The sequence below is a fragment of the Eucyclogobius newberryi genome, unplaced genomic scaffold (assembly GCF_026437365.1).
Source record: "Eucyclogobius newberryi isolate DKJ021-1_F unplaced genomic scaffold, fEucNew1.0.hap1 SCAF_18, whole genome shotgun sequence".
NCBI classification, from domain to species: Eukaryota; Metazoa; Chordata; class Actinopteri; order Gobiiformes; family Gobiidae; genus Eucyclogobius; species Eucyclogobius newberryi.
The window spans coordinates 4,008,341-4,034,933 of NW_027315812.1; the positions used below are offsets into that span (position 1 = coordinate 4,008,341).

At 48.3% G+C, this 26,593-nt stretch overlaps 2 protein-coding genes across 3 annotated transcripts in view; both read right to left on the reverse strand.

Annotated features, from left to right (window-relative positions):
• Nucleotides 1-1,034: 1,034 nt before the first annotated feature.
• acot9.1 (acyl-CoA thioesterase 9, tandem duplicate 1) overlaps nt 1,035-26,593 on the reverse strand; it is a 32,132-nt gene continuing 6,573 nt past the window's right edge. The window contains exons 6-16 of one of the 2 annotated variants that reach the window (XM_072450399.1): nt 13,178-13,215; nt 13,029-13,112; nt 12,683-12,786; nt 11,478-11,551; nt 11,301-11,368; nt 11,113-11,224; nt 10,941-11,031; nt 2,850-2,935; nt 2,004-2,091; nt 1,794-1,944; nt 1,035-1,400 (exon numbers count right to left, since the gene is read on the reverse strand). In XM_072450399.1, the coding sequence (XP_072306500.1) occupies nt 1,348-1,400; nt 1,794-1,944; nt 2,004-2,091; nt 2,850-2,935; nt 10,941-11,031; nt 11,113-11,224; nt 11,301-11,368; nt 11,478-11,551; nt 12,683-12,786; nt 13,029-13,112; nt 13,178-13,215 (949 nt within the window). In that variant the 3' untranslated portion in view covers nt 1,035-1,347. The remainder of the gene's footprint in view (nt 1,401-1,793; nt 1,945-2,003; nt 2,092-2,849; nt 2,936-10,940; nt 11,032-11,112; nt 11,225-11,300; nt 11,369-11,477; nt 11,552-12,682; nt 12,787-13,028; nt 13,113-13,177; nt 13,216-26,593) is intronic. The other variant, XM_072450400.1, reaches the window with a different exon arrangement.
• Nucleotides 20,291-25,344, reverse strand: LOC140364866 (macrophage mannose receptor 1-like). Its single transcript, XM_072451253.1, has 5 exons — nt 23,425-25,344; nt 22,345-22,923; nt 21,802-22,116; nt 21,133-21,218; nt 20,291-20,924 (listed from the first exon to the last, which is right to left on the reverse strand). Exons 1-5 carry the CDS (start codon nt 23,459-23,461, stop codon nt 20,766-20,768), a joined length of 1,176 nt encoding a protein of 391 aa, XP_072307354.1. The 5' UTR covers nt 23,462-25,344; the 3' UTR covers nt 20,291-20,765.

The window sequence follows — 26,593 nt, forward strand, 5'->3', positions numbered from 1 at the left end:
CGCGTGAAGGCGACGGAAGTTAGCGCGGAGAGACCGGAAGTGAGACCCGAGCGGCGGAAAGACATTTTATTTTGGAAATCCCAGCCTAATCACGATATGTTCACAGAATAATACACAATTTTCTTCATTTATTCCAGTCAAATCCCTCATTTTGTTCTACAAACACACACACAACACAAACACACAACATAAACACACAAACACACAACATAAACACACAAACACACAACATAAACACACAAACACACAACATAAACACACAAACACAAACACACAACATAAACACACAAACACAAACACACAACATAAACACACAAACATACAACATAAACACACAAACACACAACATAAACACACAAACACACAAACACAAACACACAACATAAACACACAACATAAACACACAACATAAACACACAAACACAAACACACAACATAAACACACAAACACACAACATAAACACACAAACACACAACATAAACACACAAACACACAACATAAACACACAAACACACAACATAAACACACAAACACAAACACACAACATAAACACACAAACACACAACATAAACACACAAACACACAACATAAACACACAAACACACAACATAAACACACAAACACACAACATAAACACACAAACACACAACATAAACACACAACATAAACACACAAACACAAACACACAACATAAACACACAAACACACAACATAAACACACAAACACACAACATAAACACACAAACACACAACATAAACACACAAACACACAACATAAACACACAAACACACAACATAAACACACAAACACACAACATAAACACACAAACACACAACATAAACACACAACATAAACACACAAACACACAACATAAACACACAACATAAACACACACAATACACACAACACAGATTTTTTGTTTTGTATAAATCAAATCTTTTATTGTGTTGCAGTTGCACAAAGACAGAGTGAAGCTGTAACAGATTACCCAGCATGCAGCAGAGTAAACCATAGAAAAGGATCAAAATGCAATATGATATAAAGGTCAGTGATAACTAAATAAAAGTATGGCATGTGTATAAATGTTTAAAATAAAAAACAAAGTGCCAATATTGTCCCCAGAATAAAACAAAAAGCTGCCACGACCAAAGTTATTCTTGTTATTTTTACACGTACGACGTCGATGCAGAGCGCGGACACTGTCAACTGTGGTTCAGACATGATGTGAATCACCCTCAGCGGCTGAAGGCGGCTGACGGCGGCTGAAAGCGGCTGAGGCGGCTGAAGGCGGCTGAAAGCGGCTGAGGCGGCTGAAGGCGGCTGAAAGCGGCTGAGGCGGCTGACTTCAGGGAACAGTTTGATTGAAGTGTCTCTTTCCGTCCAAATACAACATTGACTCTGAAAACAAAAACACACCAAAGTTTCAGACCAAACACAGAACAGAAGATCTGCTCTTTACAATCCTCATTTTGTAATAAACACTTTTTACTTCCTCCCAAACTCAAGTGAACAAACACGTGTTTCACAGAGGCTCATGTTTGTGACGTAAACTGTGTGACGATGGTTGTGTTCACAGGTGATTTTAATATTCATGTTCATCCTCCAAACTCAGGTCCAGTTCTATTATTAGACATAAATATACATTATCTCTGATTTAAATAACTAGGCCCATGATAGTAATGTTTACATATGTTATAATATAATAATTATAACATATGTAGACAGTTGACTGTCTACATAAGCAGGCGCAGGGCAGGCGCAGTGGCAGGGGCGCTCCTGCAGGGGGCTCACCTCCGTAGGTCTCGGGGATGACGCTCGGCACGTCGCGGTCGGAGGCGAAGGTGAAGTGGAACACGTTGGTGGTGTTGTGCGTCCGGGTCAAAGGGTCAAAGACTTCGCTGTGCACCCGGACCTGGATGTACTTCCCCTCAGAGTAACAGACCTGTGGAGGCAGAGCTGTGTCAGATGCCCTCCCGACCTCCTGCACCACCAGGTACTCACCTGTGACGAGAGCAGCAGCAGAGAGCCGATCTCCACCGGCTTCTGGAACAAAATGTCATCCACGGCCACCAAACTGGGACGGCAGCCTCTGAGGGACAAACGGCACCGCTCATGAGCCAGACAGCTGTGACCCCGGGGCCCTTTAACCTCTGTGATAGTGTGAAGTCTGTGCTCAGTGGCCCCGGGGCCCTTTAACCTCTGTGATAGTGTGAAGTCTGTGCTCAGTGGCCCCGGGGCCCTTTAACCTCTGTGATAGTGTGAAGTCTGTGCTCAGTGACCCCGGGGCCCTTTGACCTCTGTGATAGTGTGAAGTCTGTGCTCAGTGACCCCGGGGCCCTTTAACCTCTGTGATAGTGTGAAGTCTGTGCTCAGTGGCCCCGGGCCCTTTGACCTCTGTGATAGTGTGAAGTCTGTGCTCAGTGGCCCCGGGGCCCTTTGACCTCTGTGATAGTGTGAAGTCTGTGCTCAGTGGCCCCGGGGCCCTTTGACCTCTGTGATAGTGTGAAGTCTGTGCTCAGTGGCCCCGGGCCCTTTAACCTCTGTGATAGTGTGAAGTCTGTGCTCAGTGGCCCCGGGGCCCTTTGACCTCTGTGATAGTGTGAAGCCTGTGCTCAGTGGCCCCGGGGCCCTTTGACCTCTGTGATAGTGTGAAGTCTGTGCTCAGTGGCCCCGGGGCCCTTTGACCTCTGTGATAGTGTGAAGTCTGTGCTCAGTGGCCCCGGGCCCTTTGACCTCTGTGATAGTGTGAAGTCTGTGCTCAGTGGCCCCGGGGCCCTTTGACCTCTGTTATAGTGTGAAGTCTGTGCTCAGTGGCCCTGGGACCTCTGTGTAAACAGTGAGTCTCACCCGAAGGCGCAGGCGTTGGCCCAGCCCAGCTCGTACGCCTTCCTCATCAGAAAACCTCCAAAGATTCGATTAAAGATGTTTCTTTGCTGAAAACAACAAAAGCACAAATACTTTTTACAGAAACATCTGAGTTTTCAGTGTAATTCCTCATTTGTCCAGCAGGTTCCCCTGGAGACGCTTCATCTGGACGTTGTTGTTGTTGTTGTTTTATGGCAAACGACAGCCGAGTGTCGCATTACCGCCAGACTTTATTCCCCAGAGACTTTGTCGTAGTCCTAAAAGTTCTTCTTCCAGTGCTTTGACCTCCAGTGCTTTGACAAAGCCCAAGAGGTCATGAGATGCCTTGTTATCGTGAGATGCCTTTGTTATCGTGAGATGCCTTTGTTATTGTGAGATGCCTTTGTTATTGTATCCTATAGAAGTTCTTCCTCCCCTCAGACTTTGTCGTTGTCCTTAAAAATTCTTATTCCATTGCTTTGTTGTTGTTGTTGTTTTATGGCGGTTGGCATCCGAGTGTTGCATTACCGCCAGACTGAAACACCCGGTCTGGAGAGACGGGAGATGGCGGAGGAGAGTGGATCGGTGGTCGAAGACGTTCTGGACGGCGTGGAGGAGCAGCCTTTTCTGCCTGCACGTGCCCGGAAACGTAAAAAGTCCCTTAGCTCGTCCGAGGGTTCTGGGAATGAGCAGCAGGATGAGGCTGAAGCTATTGATGTCCGGGGTGAGAGCAGAGACTGTAAGGTGATCATAAAGCTTGCACAGGATAGTGCATCCTTTAAGGAGTGGAATTCAGTGGCATTGTCAAAGAGCCTAACTGTAGCTGTGGGAGTGATCAAGAGTGCGAGTGTCCTTAGAGATGGCTCGCTGCTGGTCGTGTGCAAGGACGCGGCTCAGCAACGGAAGGCGATTGGAACTAAACGTCTGGGTGGAAAGGACATTCTTGTGTCTGATGCTGAAAGAAACACGGTCAGAGGAGTTATCGTAGGTGTCCCTACGGCAACGTCTGTGGATGAAGTTAAGGAGAATTTGACTGGAGTTACGGTGGTGGACGCTAGGCGGTTGAAGGTGACCTGGTTTGGGGTAAGATGTGACAGCTTGTCAGTAATGGTAACACTTGAAGGGAGGTGCCTGCCTAGTAAGGTGTTCATTGGGTACATGTGCTATAGCGTCAGGCCATATGTTCCGCCGCCCCTGCGTTGCTTTAAGTGCCAGCGCTTTGGGCATATTGCAGCGGTCTGTAGAGGGAGGCAAAGGTGTGGTAAATGTGCAGGAGATCACGAGTATGGGAAGTGTGACGTGGGTGCAAAACTGAAGTGCTGTAACTGTGGGGAAGAACATAGCTCTGCCTACGGGGGATGCAGGTTTAGCAAAAGAGCTGCTGAGGTGCAGAAAATGAAGGTCTCTCAAGGTATATCCTATGCAGATGCAGTCAAGAAAGTTTCAAGTAACGAGTTTAGAGTAAATACAGAGAGAGGAGCCAGCGCTGCTCCCAGCCAGGGCGAAATGAGAAAGGCCAGCGTGGCTCCCAAGAAGTGTGAAGGTTTCAAGAGTGGAGGTCCCAAATGTGCAGGTTCCAGAATTAATGAGAATACCCTGGTTGTGGATAGAGAGGATTTTGTACTCTTTATGGTGGATGTTGTAAACTGTGCTGCTCAGACTCAAAGCAGAACTGAAAGGATCAGGATCATTGCTAAAGCTGCAGGGAGATTCCTTGGAACAAAGGAGCTTGATTGGGCAGATATAGAAAACAGGCTAAAGGCGCTAAATGGGAGTCGGAGTGATGGGGGTCTGCTTGTGGGGAGTCAGAGTGGTCAGAGTGACGAGATGGGGGTGGGGGTGGTCTCCTGTCCTCGTCCAGTCTCGTAGACGCACGGCTACCAAGCAGCGACATCAGTGGAAATATTAAAGCCTATAGAATGAAGCCTAAAGAATAAAGCTGTACGGTGGAAGCACCGAACGTCAAAGAAGGAGAGGAAGATGAAGAAGAGTCTCCCTGGAATAAAGCCGGTCGGTCTCTGAAACAACAACAACTATTCTAGTCACAAAGACATATCATGACCTCATGGGCTTTGTAACACCAAAGCAATGGAAGGAGTACTTTTACGGACTACGACAGAGTCTGAGGAATAAAGTCTGGCGGTAATGCAACAATTGGATGCCAACCGCCATAAAACAACAACAACAACAACAACAACAACAACATTACCGCCAGACTTTATTCCTCAGACTTTGTCGTAGTCCTCAGACTCTGTCGTAGTCCGTAAAAGAACTCCTTCCATTGCTTTGGTGTTACAAAGCCCATGAGGTCATGATATGTCTTTGTGACTAGAATAGTTGTTGTTGTTTCAGAGACCGACCGGCTTTATTCCAGGGAGACTCTTCTTCATCTTCCTCTCCTTCTTTGACGTTCGGTGCTTCCACCGTACAGCTTTATTCTTTAGGCTTCATTCTATAGGCTTTAATATTTCCACTGATGTCGCTGCTTGGTAGCCGTGCGTCTACGAGACTGGGCGAGGACAGGAGACCACCCCCACCCCCATCTCGTCACTCTGATCACCCTGACTCCCCACAAGCAGACCCCCATCACTCCGACTCCCATTTAGCGCCTTTAGCCTGTTTTCTATATCTGCCCAATCAAGCTCCTTTGTTCCAAGGAATCTCCCTGCAGCTTTAGCAATGATCCTGATCCTTTCAGTTCTGCTTTGAGTCTGAGCAGCACAGTTTACAACATCCACCATAAAGAGTACAAAATCCTCTCTATCCACAACCAGGGTATTCTCATTAATTCTGGAAACTGCACATTTGGGACCTCCACTCTTGAAACCTTCACACTTCTTGGGAGCCACGCTGGCCTTTCTCATTTCGCCCTGGCTGGGAGCAGCGCTGGCTCCTCTCTCTGTATTTACTCTAAACTCGTTACTTGAAACTTTCTTGACTGCATCTGCATAGGATATACCTTGAGAGAGCTTTATTTTATGCACCTCAGCAGCTCTTTTGCTAAACCTGCATCCCCCGTAGGCAGAGCTATGTTCTTCCCCACAGTTACAGCACTTCAGTTTTGCACCCACGTCACACTTCCCATACTCGTGGTCTCCTGCACATTTACCACATCTTTGCTTCCCTCTACAGACCGCTGCAATATGCCCAAAGCGCTGGCACTTAAAGCAACGCAGGGGCGGCGGAACATATGGCCTGACGCTATAGCACATGTACCCAATGAACACCTTACTAGGCAGGCACCTCCCTTCAAGTGTTACCATTACTGACAAGCTGTCACATCTTACCCCAAACCAGGTCACCTTCAACCGCCTAGCGTCCACCACCGTAACTCCAGTCAAATTCTCCTTAACTTCATCCACAGACGTTGCCGTAGGGACACCTACGATAACTCCTCTGACCGTGTTTCTTTCAGCATCAGACACAAGAATGTCCTTTCCACCCAGACGTTTAGTTCCAATCGCCTTCCGTTGCTGAGCCGCGTCCTTGCACACGACCAGCAGCGAGCCATCTCTAAGGACACTCGCACTCTTGATCACTCCCACAGCTACAGTTAGGCTCTTTGACAATGCCACTGAATTCCACTCCTTAAAGGATGCACTATCCTGTGCAAGCTTTATGATCACCTTACAGTCTCTGCTCTCACCCCGGATATCAATAGCTTCAGCCTCATCCTGCTGCTCATTCCCAGAACCCTCGGACGAGCTAAGGGACTTTTTACGTTTCCGGGCACGTGCAGGCAGAAAAGGCTGCTCCTCCACGCCGTCCAGAACGTCTTCCATCCCCGATCCACTCTCCTCCGCCATCTCCCGTCTCTCCAGACCGGGTGTTGAGCAAAGTCTCCTCACAGTTTTAGTCCAGGGCTTGTTGTTGTTGTTGTTGTTGTTGTTTTATGGCGGTTGGCATCCAAGTGTTGCATTACCGCCAGACTTTATTCCTCAGACTTTGTCGTAGTCCTCAGACTCTGTCGTAGTCCGTAAAAGTACTCCTTCCATTGCTTTGGTGTTACAAAGCCCATGAGGTCATGATATGTCTTTGTGACTAGAATAGTTGTTGTTGTTTCAGAGACCGACCGGCTTTATTCCAGGGAGACTCTTCTTCATCTTCCTCTCCTTCTTTGACGTTCGGTGCTTCCACCGTACAGCTTTATTCTTTAGGCTTCATTCTATAGGCTTTAATATTTCCACTGATGTCGCTGCTTGGTAGCCGTGCGTCTACGAGACTGGACGAGGACAGGAGACCACCCCCACCCCCATCTCGTCACTCTGATCACTCTGACTCCCCACAAGCAGACCCCCATCACTCCGACTCCCATTTAGCGCCTTTAGCCTGTTTTCTATATCTGCCCAATCAAGCTCCTTTGTTCCAAGGAATCTCCCTGCAGCTTTAGCAATGATCCTGATCCTTTCAGTTCTGCTTTGAGTCTGAGCAGCACAGTTTACAACATCCACCATAAAGAGTACAAAATCCTCTCTATCCACAACCAGGGTATTCTCATTAATTCTGGAACCTGCACACTTGGGACCTCCACTCTTGAAACCTTCACACTTCTTGGGAGCCACGCTGGCCTTTCTCATTTAGTCCAGGGCTTGTTCTTCCTCAGACTGTTGTTTCAGAGTCCGACCGGCATTGCTTTGGAAGTACAAAGCCCATGAGGTCATGGGACGTCTTTGTCGTTGTATCCTTTAGAAGTCCTTCTTCCATCACTTTGGCGTTTCTAGGCCCACTCATGACCTCATGGGCTTTATAACACCAAAGCAATGGAAGAAGAACTTTTAAGGACTACGACAAAGTCTGAGGAATAAAGTCTGGCGGTAATGCAACACTCGGATGCCAACCGCCATAAAACACCACCAACAACAACAACAACATGAAGTCAAAGCGCGTTAGAACATCCTCTTGCTCCTCATCCTCGGCTCTGGACTCTTCCAAGAGTCATTCTCCCACTGGGCGGAGCCTCCTGATGCCAGCTGCTTACAGTTTCACTTAAGACTCATCGCCCTGTAATGGGCCACCATCGCCCTGTAATGGGCCATCGCCCTGTAATGGGCCACCATCGCCCTGTAATGGGCCATCGCCCTGTAATGGGCCACCATCGCCCTGTAATGGGCCACCATCGCCCTGTAATGGGCCATCGCCCTGTAATGGGCCACCATCGCCCTGTAATGGGCCACCATCGCCCTGTAATGGGCCACCATCGCCCTGTAATGGGCCATCGCCCTGTAATGGGCCACCATCGCCCTGTAATGGGCCACCATCGCCCTGTAATGGGCCATCGCCCTGTAATGGGCCATCGACCTGTAATGGGCCATCATCGCCCTGTAATGGGCCATCGACCTGTAATGGGCCACCATCGCCCTGTAATGGGCCATCGCCCTGTAATGGGCCATCGACCTGTAATGGGCCATCATCGCCCTGTAATGGGCCATCATGTCCTATTGTAACTTGACTGCAGCTCCCTCATCACCCCCCTGGGCGTGGCCTCAGCACACTGTTGTAAAGGGGGTGGAGCCTCAAACACTGAACTTTGGAGAGTGTCAAACACAAACAGTGACTATAAATGCACCTGGATCCCATCTGGAGTTATATTTTTAGCTTGTGACAAAAGCGATAAAATAGCTCTAAGTAGGACAAACTACCACTGTATGTACTTCACAGAGTCACAGGAACTGCACACGCTGGAGGAACTTCTCCTGTGTCACAGTTTAAACAGAAGAACGTTCTCCGCTCTGGGACACTTTCAATCACCCACAATTATACAAACCAAACAGGTGCTAAAGCCAACCTGAACGTTCTTCTGACGTTCTTCTGACGTTCTTCTGACGTTCTTCTGACGTTCCTCTGACGTTCCTGACGTTCCTCTAATGTTCCTCTGACGTTCCTCTGACGTTCCTCTGACGTTCCTCTGACGTTCCTCTAATGTTCCTCTAATGTTCCTCTGATGTTCCTCTGACGTTCCCCTGACGTTCCTCTGACGTTCCTCTGACGTTCCTCTAATGTTCCTCTGATGTTCCTCTGATGTTCCTCTGACGTTCCTCTAATGTTCCTCTGACGTTCCCCTGACGTTCCTCTGACGTTCCTCTAATGTTCCTCTAATGTTCCTCTAATGTTCCTCTAAAGTTCCTCTGACGTTCCTCTAATGTTCCTCTGATGTTCCTCTGACGTTCCTCTAATGTTCCTCTGACGTTCCCCTGACGTTCCTCTGACGTTCCTCTAATGTTCCTCTAATGTTCCTCTAATGTTCCTCTAAAGTTCCTCTGACGTTCCTCTGACGTTCCTCTAATGTTCCTCTAATGTTCCTCTAAAGTTCCTCTGATGTTCCTCTAATGTTCCTCTGACGTTCCTCTAATGTTCCTCTAATGTTCCTCTAATGTTCCTCTGACGTTCCTCTGACGTTCCTCTAATGTTCCTCTAATGTTCCTGATGTTCCTCTGATGTTCCTCTAATGTTCCTCTAATGTTCCTCTAATGTTCCTCTAATGTTCCTCTAATGTTCCTGACGTTCCTCTAACGTTCCTCTAAGGTTCCTCTGACGTTCCTCTAATGTTCTTCTGACGTTCCTCTAATGTTCCTCTGACATTCCTCTAATGTTCCTCTGACGTTCCTCTAATGTTCCTCTGACGTTCTTCTAATGTTCCGCTGACGTTCCTCTAATGTTTCTCTGACGTTCCTCTGACGTTCCTCTAAGGTTCCTCTGACGTTCCTCTAAGGTTCCTCTGACGTTCCTCTAAGGTTCCTCTAACGTTCCTCTAAGGTTCCTCTGACGTTCCTCTAATGTTCTTCTGACGTTCCTCTAATGTTCCTCTGACGTTCCTCTAAAGTTCCTCTGACATTCCTCTAATGTTCCTCTGACGTTCCTCTAATGTTCCTCTGACGTTCTTCTAATGTTCCGCTGACGTTCCTCTAATGTTCCTCTGACGTTCCTCTAATGTTTCTCTGACGTTCCTCTGACGTTCCTCTAAGGTTCCTCTGACGTTCCTCTAAGGTTCCTCTGACGTTCCTCTAATGTTCCTCTGACGTTCCTCTAATGTTCTTCTGACGTTCCTCTAATGTTCCTCTGACGTTCCTCTAATGTTCCTCTGACGTTCCTCTAATGTTCTTCTGACGTTCCTCTAATGTTCCTCTAATGTTCCTCTGACGTTCCTCTAATGTTCCTCTGACGTTCCTCTAAGGTTCCTCTGACGTTCCTCTAAGGTTCCTCTGATGTTCCTCTAATGTTCTTCTGACGTTCCTCTAATGTTCCTCTGACGTTCCTCTAATGTTCTTCTGACGTTCCTCTAATGTTCCTCTGACGTTCCTCTAATGTTCCTCTGACGTTCCTCTAATGTTCTTCTGACGTTCCTCTAATGTTCCTCTAATGTTCCTCTGACGTTCCTCTAATGTTCCTCTGACGTTCCTCTAAGGTTCCTCTGACGTTCCTCTAAGGTTCCTCTGATGTTCCTCTAATGTTCTTCTGACGTTCCTCTAATGTTCCTCTAATGTTCTTCTGACGTTCCTCTAATGTTCCTCTAATGTTCTTCTGACGTTCCTCTAATGTTCCTCTAATGTTCTTCTGACGTTCCTCTAATGTTCCTCTGACGTTCCTCTAATGTTCCTCTGACGTTCCTCTAATGTTCCTCTGACGTTCCTCTAATGTTCCTCTGACGTTCCTCTAATGTTCCTCTAATGTTCTTCTGACGTTCCTCTAATGTTCCTCTGACGTTCCTCTAATGTTCCTCTGACGTTCCTCTAATGTTCCTCTGACGTTCCTCTAATGTTCCTCTAATGTTCTTCTGACGTTCCTCTAATGTTCCTCTGACGTTCCTCTAATGTTCCTCTGACGTTCCTCTAATGTTCCTCTGACGTTCCTCTAATGTTCCGCTGACGTTCCTTACGTTTCCCCCACACATTTCTCCATCACGTTTCCTTCAGTCCGGCACAGATCTTCCTCAGACTGAACACGTGCAGAGGGAGCGCTCGGCCTGAGTGTTCAGTTCAGCCCCATCTGAACACAAACTAAACGTGCCAAATGCGCGGCAGGTTCAAGCTCTGGTCCACGAGGAGCTGTTGAGAAGGAACCACCTGTTGGACGTGTGGGTGCGATTCCTCGACTGACCTGAGGGTGGCAGATCTCCAGGCCCTTCAGTTTGGCGTCTTGCATCCAGACGGCGTTCGGAGGAAGAACTCTGCTGCGGAAACTCACCGTCCTCAAACACAAAAGTCAAAGCGTACATTCCAAACTGAACTGACCCTCACAGAATGTTCCGGCGGGCGTGTCCCGCACTCACTTGTTGTCGAGCGTGTTGAGGAAGAGGCTGTGGACGATCTTCCTCTCTTCCGCCGTGGGAGCCACTTTGAGCAGCGACGCCGTGCTCAGGTCCACGCGACGGGATTTATTCGCTAAAAACGTTCAAACTGTGAGTGAAGCACGGCAAAAAAACACACCACTTTAGCCTTGAAACGTGAGGAACAGAACCTTCTCCCTCCTGGAACAGTGTCTCCTCCTCTGCTCCTTCAGGCTTCAGGGGATTCACAAACGCCGCTCTGAAATCGAGCAGAACATCCGTGTCAGTCCCGGTTTGGACAAAGTCTACGTTGCTTTGGTAAAATTACGGTTCACAATGAACAAAATGTGGAATAATTGCGGTCTCACTTCTTGTTCTCTGGATCCCGGGCGACCATCACAAACGTAGCGTCCAACACCGGCGCGTAGGCCCCGTCTCGAAACTGCGGAAGAAACAAAGATACTGGAGATACTGGAGATACTGGAGATACAAAAGGTACTGGAGATACTAGGGGTACTGGAGATACTGGAGGTACTGGAGATACTAGAGGTACTGGAGATACTAGGGGTACTGGATATACTAAAGGTACTGGAGATACTGGAGGTACTGGAGATACTAAAGATACTGGAGGTACTGGAGATACTAAAGATACTGGAGGTACTGGAGATACTAAAGATACTGGAGGTACTGGAGATACTAAAGATACTGGAGGTACTGGAGATACTAAAGATACTAGAGGTACTGGAGATACTAAAGATACTGGAGGTACTGGAGATACTAAAGATACTGGAGGTACTGGAGATACTAAAGATACTGGAGGTACTGGAGATACTAGGGGTACTGGAGATACTAAAGGTACTGGAGATACTAGGGGTACTGGAGATACTGGAGATAATAAAAAGGTACTGGAGATACTAGGGGTACTGGAGATACTGGAGGTACTGGAGATACTAGAGGTACTGGAGATACTAGGGGTACTGGATATACTAAAGGTACTGGAGATACTGGAGGTACTGGAGATACTAAAGATACTGGAGGTACTGGAGATACTAAAGATACTGGAGGTACTGGAGATACTAAAGATACTGGAGGTACTGGAGATACTAAAGATACTGGAGGTACTGGAGATACTAAAGGTACTGGAGATACTAGGGGTACTGGAGATACTGGAGATAATAAAAAGGTACTGGAGATACTAAAGGTACTGGAGATACTAGGGGTACTGGAGATACTAAAGGTACTGGAGATACTAGGGGTACTGGAGATACTAAAGGTACTGGAGATACTAGGGGTACTGGAGATACTAAAGGTACTGGAGATACTAGGGGTACTGGAGATACTGGAGATAATAAAAAGGTACTGGAGATACTAAAGGTACTGGAGATACTAGGGGTACTGGAGATACTGGTTCGCCCCCTGCACAAATGACGGCCAACTGTGAAAAAAGTTTGGACCCCCCTGGTTTCAGTGTCGCACTCTGATGACATCATAGAGGGATTCTGCTCCACTTCCTGTCATTTTAAACCCTCGTTTTTCTTCACAAACTGACACTTAAATGACAGAGATGACGCACCTGCGTCATGTGCATCTTGGCTTCGATGGAGGTGCGGCCGACCCACGTCACATGACCCGTGAACTTGACGTCGCAGTCCGGGTAGATCACGTGATGCCTCATGTCTGACAAACAAACAAACAAACAAACAAACAAACAAGTCACGTGTGGTTTGAAGACAAAGGCGAGGCTTGGGTTTAAATCAGCATTATTTCTGTCCTTCTCAACCTTTAAACCTGAAGGACATTCAGCAGAATATGTGTCAATATTTAAATGACTTTGTAGTAAATTTGCTGCTTTATTTCTTTGTGTGAAGTGTGAAGCCAAAAGGGCCGAGGGCGGAGTGAGATGTGCAGGACACACTCACCGATCTTGTCGACGAGCGCCGTGACGATGGACAGTGGCGACCTCTTCAGGGCGGTGTTGTACGTGTGCGAGTACGAGATCAGAACTGCCACAGAGAAGAGAGAACGCTCACTCACACAAATACACAAATACAAATAAGACTAAACAAACCTGCCAAACTGTCCAAGTCCTCCAGGATTCTGCCAAACCTGAGACACAGGAAGAAGCAGCAATCAGTCAGTAACTATCATTTCATTATTTCTATTGAACACTGGGACTTTATAAATACATTTTGAACCAAATAAAAGTGTAAATCTGTGACTAAAGATTCTAGAGCGAGAATATTTACAAATTAAAGCCGCAAGCGGCATCCAACGGGTTTCGTACTCCGCTCTCTGCATTTTACAGAGATGGAGCTAAATCGCCCTCAGTTCTTTTCGTAGAAGGTGTCACATGGAAACAGCAGTGATTCACCAGCATAAATGAAAAAACTCTCAGTCAACTTTGCGTTTGCGGCTTCACCGCACAGCAGCACTTTAGCCCCCCCCCCTTCCTGATGCCCCCAAATGTTAAGCTTGATCTGACGCCCGAGGAGGAGTTCCTAAACGTATAAAGTGACAAAAATTACTCTGAATTCATTAAAGTTCAATTCAAGATGACGGCTAAACCATCAGTCAAAGGGCGTGGCCACAATGATGCGGTCATGCCATATTTAAACGCACAAAAACTGGCCTGTAAAAGACTATATTTTTCACCGATTCTGAATTTTGGGTAAAGTTTGGTGAGTTTTGAGCTGAAAGAGCAGAAGACCATAGAACAGAAAAAAATAATAATAATAATATTTAGAGCAAAAACAATATAGTCGTTTGCACTGCAACCACATGGTTTGAAAGCTATAATCATTACGCGCTGGTCACTCCCCATCCCGTCGGGGTCCTCCACCCACTCCCCATAGATTTCCATTCATTTCAGCAGATACAAGCATGGCTCATGTCTGCGGCGTGGACTCTCGTGTACAGGACGATGCCAGGAGTGTTTTGAGTGTTTTTGGAGTGCTGCTGTTGTCAACAATGACTTTTTTTTTGTCATAGCAGGAGTAAGTATGCATGATCCATGCCTTCGGCAGCGTTGCAGGACCAATAGGCCCTACGCCCTGCTGGGGCTCAGGTTGGTTACATAAGGATCTGACATTTAGCACAGCAACTTTCAGACTAGTTTCAGTGGGACTGGGCCTTTCCTTTCACAGGGAATATGAATCAAATTTCTATGATTGGGCAGCCTGACTCGCATTTTGTTTCCCCATCTGTGTGATGTGACCACAGAAATAGCACTGGGGGGGCTGTTTTTACCTATGTTTTTCCCGTAGTTTTTCTAGGCTTGTGTCTTCATTGTCCACTCATTTGTTGTTCATATTTTGGGGGATTTTGTGGGTCAAATTACATTTTTAATGCTAGTTTCTGCCGCAGCGAAGTGAGCGCGTGCACACAGCTCGTCACCATAACCGGAAGTCGCTTTGACCCAGTTTTATCAGATAAATTGTAGATTTATTCTTAACTTCCCTGTTTTGATTGGTTCCATCAGGCCGTGCTCTTCCCACTAAAGCCCAAACCTGTGACACGTTGCAGATGTCGGGGATGTGAGTTCAGAGTGTAAGGTGTTCATAAAGCTCGCGCAGAATAATGCGTCCTTTAAGGGGTGGGATCCGATGGCGTTGACAAGGAGCCTGACTGTAGCTGTGGGAGTGGTCAAGCATGCGAGTGTCCTTAGGGATGGCTCGCTGCTGGTTGTGTGCAAGGACGTGGCTCAGCAAAGGAAGGCGATTGAAGCTAAGTGTCTGGGTGGGAAGGACATTCTTGTGTCTGATGCTGTAAGAGGCACGGTCAGGGGAGTTATAGTAGGCGTCCCTACGACGACATCTGTGGATGACATAAAGGAGAATTTGACTGGAGCTAAGGTGGTGGATGCTAGGCGGTTGAAGATGACCCGGGATGGGGTAAGGTGTGACAGCCTGTCGATAATGATTAGATTTGAAGGTGGGATCCTGCCTCGTGTGGTGTGCGTTGGGTACATGCGCTATGGCGTACGCCCATATGTTCTGCCGCCCCTGCGTTGCTTCAAGTGCCAGCGCTTTGGGCATATTGCAGCGGTCTGTAGAGGGAAGCAGAAGTGTGGTAAATGTGCAGGAGACCACGAGTATGGGAAGTGTGACGACGGAGCAAAACTCAAGTGCTGTAACTGTGGGGGAGAGCATAGCTCTGCCTACGGGGGATGCGTGTTCAGCAAGAGGGCTGCGGAGGTGCAAAAAGTTAGAGCCTCTCAAGGCATATCCTACGCGGATGCGGTCAAGAAGGTGTCTGGTAGTCAGGTGACGGTGGATGCCGTGGGGGCTGCCAGTGATGCTGGTGTCCTAGGCGACAGGGGAGGGGGCAGCGTTGCCCGCAGCCAGGGGGAGGTCCCCACTGGGATGCCCGTGAGTGTGGCTTCCACGGGCAGAGGCCCTGTGGGTGCGGAGGATGTACTGGTTGTGAAGAGGAAAGATTTCTTCCTCTTTATAGTGGAAGTGATTAACTGTACTGGGCAAACCAAGAAGAGATCCGAAAAGACTAAGATCATCGCTAAGGCTGCAGGGAAGTACTTTGGAGCTGGGGGCCCCGAGTGGACGGAGATAGAGGATGCGCTGCGGGAGGGCGCCCTGCCCCATTCTGGCAGTGGGAGTGGGGGGGCTCCCGATGCGCCGTCAGGTTCCGGGGGCTCATAATGGCGGTGGTTGTCTTGCAATGGAATGCGCGTAGTCTTCGTGCTAATGGCCAGGAATTTAAGCATTTTGTCTCTACCTTGTTGAACAAGCCTCACGTTATGTGCGTGCAGGAGACTTGGTTACGACCTAGGTGGGGTTTTGGGATACAAGGGTATGTGTGTGTTAGGAATGATAGGGAGCAGGGTAGAGGCGGAGGTGTGGCTGTGTTTGTCCGAGATGACCTAAATTACGTTGTTGTCAGTGTGAGTAAAGCGCCGGAGGCCCTGGCGGTGAGGGTCTGGCTGGGTGGTGAAGCTGTTACTGTGGTTAACCTTTATAATCCGTGTGGTGAGTTAACGCTAGAGTCCTTACATAGTATCGGTAAGGATGTTCGGGGAAAGGCCGTGTGGTGTGGGGATTTTAATGCGCATAGCGCTTTGTGGGGCGGTAGTGGTACCGATAGGTATGGGCAGGTGGTAGAGGGTTTTATCAATCAAAGGGAGTTGGTTTGTCTGAATGATGGGGGTGGGACCCGCTATGATATGGGGACCGGTGCGGAAAGTGCAATAGATCTTACACTTGTGTCCAAGGAGTTAGCTGGTGTTTGTAGTTGGGAGGTTCTTGGTAATCTTTCTTTTGGTAGCGATCACTATCTAGTCCGCACCGTGATTGGCTTTGGGAGCTGTGTGGTCAGGGGGACGAGGATCCAGAGGTGGCAGTTGGCAAGGGCGAACTGGGGGGCTTTCCTGAGGAAAGCTGATGATGGTTCTAGGGTTCTGCAGGAAGGAGGATTGACTCAGGTGGATGATCTCAATAGTGCAATTGTCTCGCTCATCACGCAGTCAGCGGTAGGCTCGATTCCTAAGAGTGGTGGTAGTGGACATAGGAAGCGGGTGCCGTGGTGGACTGAAGCATGTGGTCATGCTGTTAGGGTGAGAAATGCGGCGTTTCGCCGGCTAAGGGTTGCCCACACTGAGGGTGCCCTCATTGACTACAAGAGGGCCCGCGCTGTTGTGCGGAAAACTGTGAGAACGGCCAAGAGTGCCTATTGGAGGCGGTATTGTTCCAAAATTGGGAGAGAAACGCGTCTCGGGGATGTTTGGGGGATGATTAAGCGGATGCATGGGGTTGAGCGCCGTCGTGGGACCCCGGTCCTAATACTGAATGGTGTTGAAGCAGTCAGCGACGTTGACAAAGCTGAACTGTTGGCCAGCACCTTTGTGTCGGTGCACAGCTCTGACAATCTCTCACCTGCGGAAAGGCACTACAGGGAGAGTACTTTGGCCCAGAATTCTGAGCTGATTGGGCACCAGCCTTCGACTCAAGATGACCTTGACCTTCCGTTTAGTTTGTTTGAGCTAAGGAGAGCACTTTCTAAGGCGAAACAGACAGCCCCGGGTAAAGATGAGGTGTCCTATGACATGCTCTCTCATTTGACTGATGACACGCTTGGGCTAGTCCTGGGTCTTTTCAACCGTGTTTGGGATTCAGGTTGTGTTCCATCTGCGTGGAAACAGTCTACGGTGGTGCCGGTTCTGAAGCCGGGTAGGCCAGCGTCTGACCCTTCAAGTTATAGGCCGATTGCCTTGACGTCGCAGCTCGGGAAAACGATGGAGCGCATGGTTACCGAGCGGTTGGATTACTTCTTGGAGAGTCAGGGTTTGCTTCCCGCGCACCAGAGTGGTTTCCGTAGGGGCAGGAACACCATGGATTCCGTGTTGTGTTTGGAATCTGATATCCAGCTGGCCAGGGCTCAGAAAGAAAAGGTTATTGCGGTGCTCTTTGATGTGGAGAAGGCGTACGATATGGTTTGGAAGGATGGGCTCCTCATTAAGCTGCGGAAGTGTGGTGTGAAGGGTAAACTGTTTAACTGGGTCCGGAGCTTTCTGTCTGGCCGGCGTATCCAAACCAGAGTGGGCGCTGCTTACTCTGGGGTCTATGGGGTGGAGAATGGGATCCCGCAGGGGAGTGTGTGTAGCCCTATCTTGTTCAATGTTATGATTAAGGACATCTTTGACGACGTGGATGGGTCTGTTGGGAGGAGCCTTTATGCTGACGATGGCGCTCTATGGGTGAGAGGGAGGAATCTCCGGTTTTACGAGGCGAAACTGCAAAGGGCAATACAGCAGGTGGAGCAGTGGACCCTGAAGTGGGGGTTTAAACTGTCCGTACGGAAGTCTCAAGTGATCTGTTTCTTCAATGGACATAGGGACGTCTCCCTTCGACTGCATGGGCAGGTGCTCGAACAGGTCAGGGAGGTGAGGTTCTTGGGGGTCACCTTTGACGAGAGGCTTAGTTGGCGTCGGCACATTGATGAGGTCAGTGGTAAATGCAAAAGGGTGAATAACTTGCTTCGTTGTCTATCCGGCCAGGACTGGGGGGCCAGCAGAAGGTCGCTCCTGGGTATTTATCGGGCCGTCATGAGGGCGGCTATTGATTATGGCTGTATAGCCTACATGTCTGCGGCTGAGACTAACTTAAAGAAGCTTGATGTGGAGCAAGCCCAGGCCTTGCGCATCTGCTGTAGGGCTTTTAGGACCTCCCCTGTCTCGGCGCTGCAGGTTGAGTTGGGGGAATTGCCGTTACGGCTCCGGAGGCTAGAACTTCTGTTGGCTTACTGGGTGAATGTGCAAGGTCATACGAGCTCTCACCCGGTGAGGGACTTTCTCAGGGTTGATGGGGGGCAGAGTGAGGCTGGCGGTATGATTTTCAGCCAGGTAGGAAATGCGAAGGCGCGGCTTGCGGGGGTTGGTGATCTGCGTGTGAGCCCGTCGGTGGCTTTGTCTGCTATAGCTCCGTGGAAGTTTGTCCCGGCTCCTGTTGATGTTAGCTTGCATGGCAAGCTTAGAGGAGTCGCTGGGAGGGCACCGCAGTTTGCCGTTCAAGCGCTCATCGATAAGCACTCAGGTGATGTGTTTATTTATACCGACGGGTCTAGGGATCCTGAGAGTGGGCGTACTGGCGCCGCTTATTTTGTGCCTGACCTGGGGCTAGCGGTCAAGAAGAGGTTGACAGATCGCCTTTCTGTTTTCACGTCGGAACTTATAGCGATACGGTTGGCGTTGGAATGGGCGGAATCTGCTTTGCAGTGTTGCGGCATTGTGGTGGCCTCTGACAGCCTTTCTGCATTGCAAAGCATTAAATCTGGGAAATCGGATTGCAGACAGGATGTGTTGAATGGCATCTTCTGTCTGATGCTCTCCCTGTCCAGGAAGGATGTGAGGGTTTCCTTCATTTGGGTCCCTGCGCATGTGGGGGTGGATGGTAACGAAATGGCTGATGCACTGGCTAAACGTTCCCTTCGGCGGCCATCAATTGATGTGGCGGTTGAGTTAAGCAAATCTGAAATCAAGCCTGTTATCAAGAGTCATGTGGTCGGCCTTTGGCAGGAATTTTGGAGCCACTGTGTTACTGGACGGCATCTCTATCACATACAGGGTAGTGTGGGTCCTTGCGGGTCTATGGGCAGGAACGCGTGGGAGGAAAGGGCCTTCGCCCGCATGAGGATTGGCCATACTGGACTCAATTGGTCACTGAGTAGGATAGGCAAACATCCGACCGGTCTGTGTGGTCACTGTCGGGTGCCAGAGACTGTCGAGCATGTGCTGATTTGCTGTGAGGCTTATGATAGGGAAAGGGCCGGGTTGGCCTTGTGGTTTCGGAATAATGGGCGGGAGTTCAATCTGCGGAACGTTCTGGCGATCCAGTCACAGGGTTTGTGTCAGGCTGTGGTTGCTTACTTATGTAGCACAGGGCTGGGTAAACGTTTATAGAGGTGGGGGGTGTTGGAGACTGAGCCGAGGATGAGGAACAAGAGGATGTTCTAACGCGCTTGGACTTCATGGGCCTAGAAACGCCAAAGTGATGGAAGAAGGACTTCTAAAGGATAAAACGACAAAGACGTCCCATGACCTCATGGGCTTTGTAAAACAACAAAGATGTCCCATGATCTCATGGGCTTTGTACTTCCAAAGCGCCGAGCGTCGGAGGGGGCGAGGAAGGTGAAGAGGAGTCTCCCTGGAATAAAGCCGGTTGGTCTCTGACACAACAACTATTCTAGTCACAAAAACACATCATGACCTCATGGGCTTTGTAACGCCAAAGCAATGGGAGGAGTACTTTTACGGACTACGACAGAGTCTGAGGACTACGAAACGTCTGAGGAATAAAGTCTGGCGGTAATGCAACACTCGGATGCCAACCGCCATAAAACAACAACAACAACAACAACAACAACGTAGTTCCAGCTGAGTCAGTTCTTTATGATCAGATTGTGTCTAACGTGAGTCACAGTCTCAGACAGAGCAGTGCCTCCAGTTAGATTCACTCCCCATAATGTTCACATCACATGAAAGCTATAGATGATTATCAAGTGAATGAATTCCATAAAATGTTTTCTGTTCAGCCTTTATTATAATTGTCATTAAGCTCGTATTAATAAAAGCGTATTTTCATATTTATACAGATTGTGAAATGTTGAAAGTTTGACATTTGTCTGTGTTTGAAAGACAGTGAGGCATTTCAATGAAAAATAACATCAAGTTGGCTTTAGAACACACTTTATTAGAGTTAATGTTAATAATCTTACATTTTTCAAGCGAATCCAAGTCCAAACCAAGTCAGAAAAACAAAAAGATCCAGGGATCGATTCAAGGGTCAAACGGGCACAACTGAGCCTCACTTCAGCTCACACAGAGCAAACAAAAGAACACACCACAACTACAAAAGGCATCAAAGAGCTTTAGCAGGCAGTGTGGGTGAAGTGTGTTGCCTAAGGACACAACGACAGCTGACCAGAGCCAAACTTGTACTGCTCTTTTTATCAATGTTCTTAATGACACGAGCACGCTTGAATTCATAAGGCACAAACAAAAGGAAGCAGAGGACTTTTATCTTCAAATGTGCTCTGCATTTCGGAGTCAAACGACACACACTGTATTACGAAGGATCAACTGTATCTTGACTTTTGTTCTGTGAAATCTCAAAAAGTCAAATGTTAAAAGATCAACCACTGCTATAGTGTTATTGCACACAGTTCTCTAAGTTATTGAATTCATCACACACATTTATGATATTGATCCTCGTCCTCATCACAGCTCGTCCTTTTTCTTCTTGAAAACCTTTCCGTCTTTTCCAGCTCAGTTTGACGTTGAGGTTCCTTTCTTTGAACTTCTCCTCCAGCTGAAGAAAAAGGAGAGAAGTTCATTTTTCTGAGACTGAGAAATGAGAAGAATAAACACAGACACTGGAACTAAAGACGACAAAGGAAAACACACAGATTGATTCATTTGTGACACATTTTAAACCAGTGGCTTTTGTGATGCAGAAAGAAAAGCCTGAAAGAACGACATAAATATAATAATACAGAAGTACAAACATCTACACATACCTGTTTGAGGATTTCAGAGTCGTGTGAATTTGGATCTACAGCTGAGGACAGACTTATTTTCACCAAAGTCTTCCAAGTCTTCAAACCTGTAATAATAAAGAGTTTAAGAAAGTCATTTCAGAGGCAACACTTCATCAGCCTGTGTGGGAGGGTCTTCAGTCTGTGTGGGAGGGTCTTCAGTCTGTGTGGGAGGGTCTTCAGTCTGTGTGGGAGGGTCTTCAGTCTGTGTGGGAGGGTCTTCAGTCTGTGTGGGAGGGTCTTCAGTCTGTGTGGGAGGGTCTTCAGTCTGTGTGGGAGGGTCTTCAGCCCGAGTGGGAGGGTCTTCAGTCTGTGTGGGAGGGTCTTCAGTCTGTGTGGGAGGGTCTTCAGTCTGTGTGGGAGGGTCTTCAGTCTGTGTGGGAGGGTCTTCAGCCCGAGTGGGAGGGTCTTCAGTCTGTGTGGGAGGGTCTTCAGTCTGTGTGGGAGGGTCTTCAGTCTGTGTGGGAGGGTCTTCAGTCTGTGTGGGAGGGTCTTCAGCCCGAGTGGGAGGGTCTTCAGTCTGTGTGGGAGGGTCTTCAGTCTGTGTGGGAGGCTCTTCAGTCTGTGTGGGAGGGTCTTCAGCCCGAGTGGGAGGGTCTTCAGTCTGTGTGGGAGGGTCTTCAGCCCGAGTGGGAGGGGTCAGTCACTCACCGCAGACAAAGGGTTTCTTCAGGTCACAGTTGTCGCTCTCCCATCGACCTTGAGCTCTCAGAGCAGCACATTTATGGTTCAGTGGATTTACATCTGAGTTCCAGTTCCTGAAGGAGGAGTCACTTCCATCTGACCACGCCCACGTGTCCCGTGACAGACCAATCCAATAGTAGGCTGAACGGGTTGGATATTTGTCTCTGAACTGTCTCAGCTGGTCCAGTCCACTCACCAGGTCAGTGTAGTGTTCTCTGCAGAACTGCTGAGCCTCTAACCAGGTTCTTGAGTCGTCGCTCATGACAGTGGTGTTGGAAGACTCTGTAGAACAAGACATTTGATTAGGAATAATACAGTGGATTTAATGCAAATATTGTCCTAACTCTCATTTCCTGATACGAGACACATCTCTACAGTCTATATATGTATAATATAATATGTATAATATAATATGTACAAACAGACCACACAATAGTAACGGAGGAAGAAAAGATTTAAAATACGATTTCTTTGATTTTGAAGTGTAATAAAAGTAAAAACAGTCCTCACCGCTGTAGCAGATGAAATTACGTCCCGAATTACATGGTAAATCATCCCAAATGTTACCAATATGTATTTCGCCACAGTTTTCAGGGGCTCCTCCTCCTCCATCATCAGGTTGTCCCGGCCTCCACTCAGTCTCAGCTTCATTGAACTGGACCTCAGGCTGAGACCAGAGCCACTTCCTGTTTGTGTCTCGGGCGTCGTCGCTGGTTTGATGAAGTCCGATCCACACGTCTGCTCCTCCGCCTGCTCCTCCGCCTGCTCCTCCGTCTGCTCCTCCGCCTGCTCCTCCGCCTGCTCCTCCGTCTGCTCCTCCGTCTGCTCCTCCGCCTGCTCCTCCGTCTGCTCCTCCGTCTGCTCCTCCGTCTGCTCCTCCGTCTGCTCCTCCGCCTGCTCCTCCGCCTGCTCCTCCGCCTGCTCCTCCGCCTGCAGCAGCTCTCAGACTCTCCAGCTCCTTCAGCTCCTTCATGTTCCTCACTGTTGCCAGGTCTGTGTAGAACTCTCTGCAGAACGTCTGAGCTTCGTCCCACGTCTTGGGGTCTTTTATGAAGTGGTACTCGAGGTCTTGAGAGAGAGCGATCTGACCTTTGAAGAAGAATCAAATATGACACGTTACGAGCGTTAAACATTAAAGATGAGACGCTTTTGATTGTGTGGTCACTTTGCTCTCGTTACCTTGGAAACAAACAGTGTCCAGTCTGAACCTGAAGGTTTCATCATTTCATTTAAACACGTCCAGAGATTTACACGGGACGTTTCAGCAGAGGACGTCTTCTCCTCCTCCTCTCCCTCCTTCTCCCCTCTCCTTTTCTCTCCTTCTCCCCGCCCCTCTCCCTCCTCCTCTTCCCATTTTTAATCCCTAAATAAAATAAATCCTCCTTCCCTTCCCTTCCTTCCCTCTTCTCACATTTGTTCTAAAGGTGCACTTTGCTGATGTTTGATCATAAAACGCCTGGTTGATCACATAGTAGTTTAGTTCAAGTGGAGTTCTGATGGAGCCGGGCATGAACAATGACATCAATCATCTCTTTACACTTTGACTTTTCAAACTTTTGAAACAGAAAAAACAGAGAAAGATAAACTCACTGAGCAGCAGCACGAAGAGCCACGAAGACTGGTCCATGTCCACCTGGAGAGACAAGAACCAGGTCTGAACCAGGTCTGAACCAGGTCTGAACCAGGTCTGAACCAGGTCTGAACCAGGTCTGAACCAGGTCTGAACCAGGACTAGAACCGGGACTAGAACCGGGACTAGAACCAGGTCTGAACCAGGTCTGAACCAGGTCTGAACCAGGTCTGAACCAGGTCTGAACCAGGTCTGAACCAGGTCTGGAACAGGATTAAACCTAGACTAAAACAAGCGGGTCTAAACAGGGTCTAAAACGAGGGCTAAACCAGGTCAAAACCATTTCTAAACCAGGACTAAACCAGGTCTAAACCAGGACTAAACCATGACTAAACCAGGTCTGAACCAGGTCTGAACCAGGACTAGAACCGAGACTAAAACCGGGACTAAAACCAGGACTAAAACCAGGACTAAACCAGGTCTAAACCAGGACTAGAACAGGGCTAGAACAGGACTAGAACAGGGACTAAAACTGGGACTAAACCAGGTCTGAACCAGGTCTGAACCAGGTCTAAACCAGGACTAGAACCGGGACTAGAACCGGGACTAAAACCGGGACTAAAACCGGGACTAAACCAGGACTAAACCAGGACTAAACCAGGACTAAACCAGGACTAAACCAGGACTAAACCAGGTCTAGAACAGGACTAGAACAGGGCTAGAACAGGACTAAAGCAGGACTAAACCGGGACTAAAGCGGGACTAAACCAGGACTAGAACAGGACTAGAACAGGACTAAACCAGGACTAAAGCGGGTCCAAACGTACCTGAGAGCAGCTGTGTTGAATCATCTGCCTCTCGTGTTCTTCTTCTCCGCTTTATCAATCGTCTCTTCTTCTGACTTTGAATATGAAAATTCTGGTGTGCGACGCAATTGACCTTTCGTCACCTTGTGGTTCCACAAACATCCTGAAGATATTTGTTTGTTCATTTACATTTAATTAAATCTACAGCTCATTTGTTTCTCCATCTCCTGTGCAGTCCATCTTATAAAGGCACACTGTGTAACTCTTCTGAAGAAGGGCTCGCCAGCTGCTCGTTTCATGGAGGTGTTTTTACTAAGAATACAGGTCAGATCTGTGGAGAGGCAACCCCGCTCACAGTCAGAATGTACTTTTTTTTATTGAGCAAGTGATTGGCAAAGCAGTGTCATCTCCATGGAGACAGGAGGCCGGTCCATGTTTAGTCCTGACTCTGGCACCAGCAGGAGGCCGGTCCCTGAGGTCCTCAGAGTCATATGGTACTAACATGTCTGAGATGTACTTTGGTGCTAGGCCATGGAGAGACTTCTACACAAGCAGAGCTGCTTTAAAGTCTCTTCTCTGAGCCACAGGGGGCAGTGCAGAGACCTGTGGGATTTATATCATTTTTAATGCCCTGAAGTTTGTCATTCAAGAATAATGCAAACTCATTACACTTGTTCTAACGGCAGCTGAGCTGGAGGGTTTGTTCATCTGTTACTGTGGCAACAGGACACGCCCCTTGTTACTGCAGCTTCTTATTTCAGAGAAATATCTTTCTCTAGTTCTACATAAAATGAGGTTGTTCATGTTCAGCTTCTCTTTATAAATCTCTTTTTGATCCTGGAGCTTTGACTTGTGACATTTCCGTTCACCCCCGGCGCCCTGACCCAATCATCATGTCTCCATGGCAACTTCGGCTTATTTTTAACCATTTTAGCCTTTATAGGGGCGATGGTGTCCAGAACATTCAAAACACTAGATGTAACAGAGTTCAACAAATCATTTACATTAGAACATGAGACATTTTCAAAGTTTATCATTTCCATAAACAGTGCACCTGTCAATCACTTATGTGTCTCCTCTGAACAGCTGCAGGACCAGCCCCTGAACAGCTGCAGGACCAGCCCCTGAACAGCTGCAGGACCAGCCCCTGAACAGCTGCAGGACCAGCCCCTGAACAGCTGCAGGACCAGCCCCTGAACAGCTGCAGGACCAGCCTCTGAACAGCTGTAGGACCAGCCCCTGAACAGCCGCAGGACCAGCTGCAGGACCAGCCGCATGACCAGCTGCAGGACCAGCCGCATGACCAGCTGCAGGACCAGCCGCTGAACCAGTTGCAGGACCAGCCCCTGAACAGCTGCAGGACCAGCCCCTGAACAGCTGCAGGACCAGCCCCTGAACAGCTGCAGGACCAGCCCCTGAACAGCTGCAGGACCAGCCCCTGAACAGCTGCAGGACCAGCCCCTGAACAGCTGCAGGACCAGCCCCTGAACAGCTGCAGGACCAGCCCCTGAACAGCTGCAGGACCAGCCCCTGAACAGCTGCAGGACCAGCCCCTGAACAGCTCCAGGACCAGCCCCTGAACAGCTGCAGGACCAGCCCCTGAACAGCTGCAGGACCAGCCCCTGAACAGCTGCAGGACCAGCCCCTGAACAGCTCCAGGACCAGCCCCTGAACAGCTGCAGGACCACCCCATTTTTGTTTTCTCGTGTTTCAGATTCAGACTTAAAGTTGGAGCAGATTCTATTAGAACTATATTTACTGTGTTTTTGTCAAGCCACGTTTCTGTTAAAAACATAAAATCAAGATTATAAGAAGAAATACAATTGTAGCAGCAAGCGGCAATGATCGGCCCTTACCACGCCCTTTTGATGGCCCACTCCTGAAGACGAGTCTCACCAAATGTCAGGTAAATAGGGCGAACGCCCGAGGAGGAGTTCATAGAAGTGTAAAGTGTCACGTTCACAGTGGCGAGAGTTGGCAAGTTCGCCATCTGAATAACATGGGAGGTTTCTGTCATCGCTATGGCTACACCGTAACAAATATGACATGAGTATCATTGACTTTTTTGATCGTGATGCCAAAATGGATTTTTGTGCCAAATTTCTTCACATTTCAAAAAACTAAATATTTTGCTCTCCATGTAAAATTGTGTTCACTCTGTAGGGGGCGCTGTCAAGCCAAATTAATTTGTTCAACTTCAAGTAGGTTTAGGGCAAAGAATTTAACAACTGATTCAAATTGGACGCAATTCGGACTTTGTCAATTTTAAAATTGGGAAATTTCTGAAATTCTAACCGAGACCGTGACAGATAAAGTCATTTGGATCATTTTTTATCCAATATGGCCGACATTTGTTTGGGTGGACAACGTTGCTTTAATAATA